We start from the raw sequence: 8060 nt of genomic DNA, 5'->3' as shown, positions 1-8060 counted from the left end.
GAGCGGCCACTGCACTCTGGTCTGGGTGACAGAGTGAGACTCCAACTCAAAAAAAAATAAAAATAAAAAATAAAAATAAACAGAATGCATGCTCTTAAAAAATGTCTACTCTGTAACAGTATAAAATGAAAATTTTAAGTCAGCTGGCTGTGTACTTCCAAGAAAATGTTTACCTGTTATTGTTTCTGAAACACAAAAATCATATTATACTTATATTCACTTTTTTTCTTAATATAGCTTGAAGAATTTTCTTATCACTGCTTGGTTGTAATGTGTACAGGGGTTAGGTAAGAGTAAGAGATGATATTTCCTAACTTTACATAATTTTTTTTTTTGAGACAGGGTCTTCCTCTCTTGTCCAGGATGAGTATAGTGGTATGACTGTAGCTCACAGCAGCCTCAAACTCCTGGGCTCAAGGGATCCTACCACCTCACCCTCCTGAATGGCTGGGACTACAAGTGGGCAGAACCATGCATGGCTTTTTAAAAATGTTTTGTAGGTCAGGTGCAATGGTTCACGCATATAATCCCAGTACTTTGGGAGGCAGAGGCAAGAGGGTTGCCCGAGCCCAGGAGTTCAAGACTAGCCTGAGCAACTTGGTGAGACTTCATCGCTACAATAAGTCAAGAAAAATTAGTTGGGTGTGGTGGTGCATGCCTGTAGTTTTAGCTACTTAGAAGGCTGAGGCTGAAGGATCACCTGAGCCCAGCAGGTCAAGGCTCTGCTGTGGCCGTGATGGTATGATTGCACTCCAGTCTAGGAGACAGAGTGAGATTCCAACTCAAAAAAATAAAAATAAACAAGTACATTTTTTTATAGAGACAGAGTCTTGTTATGCTGCCCAGACTGGTCTCAAACTCCTGGCCTCACACGATCCTACTGCCTTGGCCTCCCAAAGTGCTAAAATTACAAGCGTGAACCATCACACCTGGCACACATAAATTTTTAAATAAATTTACACTGCAGCCTCTTAGCACCTTAGTGACTCCCTACCAATTTTTTGAGCCACTATTACCTTACTATGGTATTGAAAGAACATAAGCAATGAAAAAGTCTACACAGTTTAGTTCCTATTCCTCTTAAAAGACTCAAGGACTTGAGGTTGCTGTGAAAAGTACATCTGCTGGCTTTGAGGGGTTGACCTGGAAACATAACGCTTCTTTTATAATGAAATAATTTTACCTTATATATAAAAATCTGAAGCAACATATTAATTAGTGAATAATTACTAAGTGATAATGTTGACAACAGAATTTTTCTGAGAACAATATTATAAAAGATAATCTTTTGGAGAAAACTCACTTAGACTTTATCTAAAATTTCAATGGTTATAAATAGCTAAGAAATAAGCTAAGAGCCTCAAATGGAAGGGAAGCAACTAAATTTATGCCACAAGATGCTAAAACATAGCTTCTTTCCTTTATTTCTAGACTTTCATGGGAGCAAGTTTTGTACAGACATCTAGTCAAATTAGAAAAGCCACAAAAATGTGAGGTTGGCAAAAGAAGTTATCAGTTTTACATTTAAGCCATCAACATACTTCTTAAGCTTCTGAGGTTTAAAAATTGGCTATAAAATACAACATACTAAGTATTTGCAGTTCATTTTAAAGTTACAATATACAAGAGGGGACCCCCAAAATCGAAATTTATTCATAAAAAACTGCTATTTATTCTCATGTTTAAACTTCAATCACCTTCAAAGTACTCTCCCGCGATACACCTATCAAGATACTTTTTCGACTGCTCAAAACAGTTTTTGAACGCGCCAATTTTGATGTCTTTTAGGCGTCTGCTGTTTTTTTGCTTCACCTCTTCCACATCGGCCAAATGTTTCCCTTTGAGGACTTTTTTTATCCCAGAAAACAAAAAAAGTCACTCGGGACGAGACTAGGTAAATAGGGAGGATGGGACATCAGGGTCATGCTGTGTTTGGTCAAAAATGGCTGAACATTCAGGGTAGTGTGAGCAGGAGCGCTCACAAATCACCCATCATGAAATAAACGATCAAACAAATTCAAAGAATCTACAAAAAAAAATTCATTGAAGCTAAACACCCTCTCACAATGCTAGCTGGTACACTGATGCCAATGGGTTCCTGGAACACTTACCTAACTGGGAGCTTATAGAAAAGATAATTCTAGTTTTTTCGGGGTCACTCCTCGTATATGCATGAACATGTTCAATTATTCTACTTAATCTGCCAATATCATGCAATTAATTAATTATTTATTTTTTTCAGAGTTTCATCTGTTGCCCAGGCTAGAGTACAATGGTATAACACCTCACTCATGCCTTGATCTGGGTTCCTCAAGCGATCCCTCCTGCCTCAGCCTCTCAAGTAGCTGGGTCTATAGGTGCATGCGCCATCTATGCCTGGTTAAATTTTTTTTTTTTAATGTAGAGACAAGCTCTCGCTATGTTGTCCAAGTTGGTCTCAAACCCCTAGGTTCAAGCAACCCTGCCTCAGTCTTCCAAAATGATGGGACTATAGTCTTGAGCCATCATGCCAAGCCCCAGTATCATTTTATACATTACCTTTCTTTTTTTGTGGCAAACTTTCACAAGCAGGACTTCCAGCGTAACAGAATTTTGTTCATTTTCTGAGTTTTGTGATGGCTTATCTAAACAAAAAAAACCCAACACTTTAAAATCTATTTTTTGAAAAATAAATCAACATAGTGCTCATTTTCCTAAACAGTTTGGGAATTTAAAATAATAAAGACTTTCTATAACAAGGACTTCTCAAAAGGTCACACATTCTCTTTTCTTCAAATCAGTTACAAATACACAGCAAACTATTTAAAAACCTTTATACGTAGTCTAAATAAACCTTCCACAAGACATACCTACATACATACCTTAACTTTTTTTTTTAAAGAGAGACAATCTTTGTTCTGTCACCCAAGGTAGAATGCAGTGGTGCAATCCCTGGGCTCAAGAAATATCCTTGCCTCAGCATCCCAAGTAATTGAAATTATAGGCATGAGCCACCATGCCAGTTTGTAAGTACCACGACATTTTTTTTTGAGTCAGAGTCTTACTCTGTCACCCAGACTAGAGTATGACACACATAGGCTACCACATCCTCAACCTGCTAAGCTCAAGTAATCCTTCTGCCTCGGCTTCCTGAGTAGCTGGGACTACAGGTGTGTGTCATTACCTCCAGCTAACTTTTTAATTTGTTTTGTTAGAGATGATATCTCACTATGTTGCCTAGACTGGTCTCAAACTCCTAGGCTCAAGCAATCCACTGCCTTGGCCTCACAAATAGCTGAGACTACAGGTATGCACCGACCTGAAGAATTAACATTTACCATAATAGAAAAACATCATAAACTGTTAGTAAAAAGTGATTTTGACAAATATAATTAAAGCTTCTCAGCAGGAAGCATAAATGAAAAAGTTTGAGAGAGACAAACACAGAAAATCAGCATCTTTAGTAATGTTTTCCATCTTCCAAAACCTATTACAAAAATTGAGTCATAAGCCAGGCATGGTGGCTCATGTCTATAATCTCAGCACTTTGGGAGGCTAAAGCAAAAGGCCTGCCTGAGCTCAGGGGTTTGAGACCAGCCTGGGCAACTTGGTGAGACCACGTCTCAAAACAAATAAAAAAATTAGCCGGGTATGGTGGCGTGTGCCTGTAGTTCCAGTTACTTGGAAGGCTGAGGTGGCTGTGAGCATGCCACTGCACTCCAACCTGGGCAACAGAGTGAGACTTCTATTCAGAAAAAGAAAGAAAAATTGAGTCATGGCCACCATGTTTTTGTAGCTTTCGCCCCCTCTCCTACCTTGGGGAAATGACTCACTCTCTGTCTCTCTCTAATTTACTTTCTAAATAAACTACATTTTTCAATCTAAAAGAAAAAAAAAATTATTTAAGATAAATTTAAATTGAATTAATTACTATTATACATGTCTTGGTTTGAAATGTACAGATATTAAACTAATTACTGATTTAGTCAAAACTTGTGAATAAAGGGATAAAGAATGGACTTCAAAAAATATTAAGTGGCCAGGTGCAGTGGCTCAGCCTATAATCCGAGGACTTTGGGAAGCTGAGGTGAAAGGACTGCCTGAGCCCATGGGTTCGAGAACAGCCTAAGCAACTTGTTGAGACCTTATCTCTACAATAAATCACAAAAACAAGCCGGACATGGTGGCATGCATCTGTAGTTCCAGCTACTTGAAAGGCTGAGGCAGAAGGATCGCCTGAGCCCAGCAGGTTGAGGCTGCAGTGGCCGTGAGTATGCCACTGCACTCCAGCCTGGGTGACAAGACTGAGACTCTAACTCAAAAAAAAAAAAAAAAAAAAGTTGAGCTCAGTGGCTCAGCCTGTAATCCCGTGCCTTTGGGAGGCTGAGGTGAGTGGATTGCCTGAGCCCGCAGGTTCGAGATCTGCCTGGGCGAGTGAGACCTTATCTCTACAATAAATCAAAAACTCAGCTGGGCGTGGTAGCGCATGCCTGTAATTCCGGCTACTCAGAAGGCTGAGGCGGAAGGATCGCCGGAGCCCAGCAGGTCGAGGCTGCAGTGGCCGGGAGCAGTCACTGCACTCCAGTCTGGGTGACAGAGTGAGACTCCAACTCAAAAAAAAAAAAAAAGGAAATAAATAAATAATTAAGCATTATAAAAGGCAAAGAGTTATTTTTAGACTCCTTCCACAGAATTTATCTAAAGCCTAAATAGGATAGCAAAAATCAATATATCATATATCACCTAGACTATATATGTCATATAATAAAGGCTTAGTAAAGGTTCCAGAATACTTTTTTAAAAAATCCCAAAGGTGTCAAGAGTTCAAAACTTAGTGTTTAATCATTAATTCATCACTTTGCTTCAATAACATATGAAACTATTAAAATAGATGATTCCATAGACAGATACAGAAAAAATGTTGTTGAGGTTTCAGAAAATATTTTTTAAACTCAGAAACATTCTTGTGAACATTTGTATATCTATCTCTTAATTGTACCCCCACATCTCTAAAATTAAAAAAAAAAAAAGAAAATTCTTGGGGCCAAGTGTGATAGCTCACACCTATAATCCCAGCACCTTGGGAGGCCAAGGCGAGAGAATTGCCTGAGCCCAGGGAGGGTTCAAGACCAGCCTGGACAACTTGGCAAAACTTCGTTTCTACAATTAAAAAAAAAAAAAGCCAGGCTCGGTGGCTCAGCCTGTAATCCCAGCGCTTTGGGAGGCTGAGGTGAGTAGATTGCCTGAGCCCGTGTGTTTGAGAGCCGCCTGGGCAACTTGGTGAGACCTCATCTCTGCAATAAAATAAAAAATTAGCTGGGCATGAGGGTGCACCCCTGTAGTTCCAACTACTTGAAAGGCTGAGGTGGAAGGATTGCCGGAGCCCAGCAGGTCGAGGCTGTGGTGGCTGGGAGCATGCCACTGTACTCCAGTCTTGGTGACAGAGTGAGACTCCAACTCAAAAAAAAAAAAAAAAAAAAAAAAAATTAGCCAGGCATTGTGGCGTGAGCCAGTAGTTCCAGCTACTTGGAAGGCTGAGGCAGAAGGATCACCTGAGCCCATGAGGTTGAGGCGACAGTAGCCGTGAACATGTCACTGCATTTCAGCCTGGGTGACAGAGTGAGACTCCAATTAAAAAAAAAGAAACAAAACATTCTTGGTTAGGTGTGGTGGCTCATGCTTGTAATCCCATCACTTTTGGAAGTGAAGGTGGAAGAACTGCTCAAACAAAGTCAGGAGTTTGAGATCGGCCTAGGGGAGGGAGGAAGGGAGGGAGGAAGGAAAGAAGGAAGGCAGACAGCATTCTTCTTTACTGGCTTATTTGACTAGATGGGTAAAAATATAAAAATTCTTATGCAAGGTATGTGCATAAAGCACATTTCAATCAGTTTATTTGGACATTATATACAGGATAAAAACACTTTAATACAGCAAAAGTAATCCAATATTTAAATGCATTATCAAAAATACTCTCAGAACAATGCTCATTACAAAAATAGTACCCTGATAATCTTTGTATATTCATTCTAACCAGTTTCAAATAGTAATTGCTAAATGAAAGTCTTCATTTAAAAACAAAGGAGAAAATAATCAAATTTTAGGGATTAAAAATAATTTTTTTTAGCTGGGAATGGTGGCTCACACCTGTAATCCCAGCTCTTTGGGAGGCAGAATCAGGAGGAATGCCTGAGCCCAGGGGTTCAAGACCAGCCACGACAATTTAGCAAAAGCTTGTCTCTACAACAAATTAAAAAAAAAAAGGCATACAGATTGGAAATACAACAGTATTTATTAGAAAAAACTTTTTCTTGGTTGGGCATGGTGGCTCACACCTGTAATCCTAGCACTTTGGGAAGCAGAGGCGAGACGATTGCCTGAGCCCGCAGGTTCAAGAGCAGCCTGGGCAACTTGGTGAGACCATCTCCATAATAAATCAAGAAAAATAAGCTGAGCACGGTGGCACAGACCTGTAGTCTCAGCTACTTGGAAGACTGAGGTGGAAGGGTTGTCTGAGCCCAGCAGGTCGAGGCTACGGTGGCCATGAGTGTGCCACCGCACTCCATCCTGGGCAACAGAGAGAGACTCTGACACACACACACAAATTATTTTTTCACTGGGCATGGTGGCTCAAGCCTGATATTTCAGCACTTTGGAAGGCAGAGGCAAGAGGACTACTTGAGCCCACAGGTTCAAGACCAGTCTAGGCAACATGGCGAGACCTCATTTCTACAATAAACTAAAAAATTAGCTGGGTGTGGTGGCGCTTATATATAGTTCCAGCTACTTGGAAGGATCACTGAGCCTATCAGATAGAGGCTGTGGTGGTCATGAGTGTGCCACACTGTACTCCAGCCTGGACGTGACTCAGACTCAAAAAAAGAAAAAGAAATTATTTTTTCTATTTGGTTTCTTTAACATGGTAATATTATTTTTTCTTTTCTGGTTTCTTAAAGATAACATTTTTTAGACACAGGGTCTCATTATACTGTCCAAGCTAGAGTGCAGTGGCATTACTGCAGCCTTGAACTCGTGGGCTCAAGTGATCCTCTCACACCTCCCCAGTAGGTGAAACTACGGGTACATACCACCATATCCAGCTTATTACAAAAAATTTAAAAAAAAAAATAGAAACAAAGTTTTGCTATGTTGCACAGGAGAGTCCCAAACTCCTGGCCTCAAGTGATGCTCCCAAAGCACTAGGATTACAGGCATGAGTCACCACACCCAACTAAAAACTATTATCTATTAAAAAAAAAAAATCCCAAAACTAAAAATATATCCTCAATGGACAAGAGAGGCAATAAACCTGCTTCTTTCCAACTTCCACTAATTTCAACATTATAATGAGAAATTTTCTAGAGACAAAGGTATCAAGAGCTTACTTTCTCATTTACTTCAATATCAAGAAAAAATAAAAATAATTTGAGAAGATTTTGAACTTTACATAATTTATCATGTAAACAGAAAAAAAGCTTAATCAGATAATTTACTGAAAAATATGTGAATAATTTATGTTTTATACACGTCCCTGGGAACAAAGAGCTAATGAATATATAAAATTTAAGTTATAATATAAGCTTCTAAAGTAGAAGACTCCATATACTTCAGAAGTACCACAGAAAATGAAATCTGCATGACTAGAAATAAGAACTGTAGCCGACAATTATAAAAAATTTAGGAATTAGCCGGGCATGGTAGCGCGCGCCTGTATTTCTAGCTACTTGGAAGGCTGAGGTGGAAGGTTCACCGGAGCCCAGCAGGTCGAGGCTGCAGTAGCCGTGAGTGGACACTGCACTCCAGTATGGGTGACAGAGTGAGACTCCAACTCAAAAATAATAATAATAATAATAATAATAATAATAATAATTTAGGAAAATAATAGATATAACACTTAAGTTACTGCTATATAAAAAAGTGGCCAGGCTCGATGGCTCAGCCTGTAATCCTGCACTTTGGGAGGCTGAGGCGAGTGGATTGCCTGAGCCCGCGAGTTTGAGACCCGCCTGGGCAACTTGGCGAGACTTCATCTCTACAATAAATAAAAAAAAAATCAGCTGGGCGTGGTAGTGCGTGCCTGTAAT

The 8060-nt window shown here is 39.7% G+C and overlaps 1 protein-coding gene across 2 annotated transcripts in view; it reads right to left on the bottom strand.

The window, feature by feature from the left end:
• SUZ12 (SUZ12 polycomb repressive complex 2 subunit) overlaps positions 1-8060 on the bottom strand; it is a 54080-nt gene that overhangs the window by 22962 nt on the left and 23058 nt on the right. For both annotated transcript variants that reach the window (XM_021710151.1, XM_008053479.2), the window contains one exon: positions 2539-2624. In XM_021710151.1, the coding sequence (XP_021565826.1) occupies positions 2539-2624 (86 nt within the window). The remainder of the gene's footprint in view (positions 1-2538; positions 2625-8060) is intronic.

The sequence above is a fragment of the Carlito syrichta genome, unplaced genomic scaffold (genome assembly GCF_000164805.1).
Source record: "Carlito syrichta isolate Samal-C Ts95f unplaced genomic scaffold, Tarsius_syrichta-2.0.1 Scaffold288189, whole genome shotgun sequence".
Classification (NCBI taxonomy): domain Eukaryota; kingdom Metazoa; phylum Chordata; class Mammalia; order Primates; family Tarsiidae; genus Carlito; species Carlito syrichta.
Note: the sequence above shows the minus strand (reverse complement) of the source record. Positions and strands in the feature narration are given on the sequence as shown.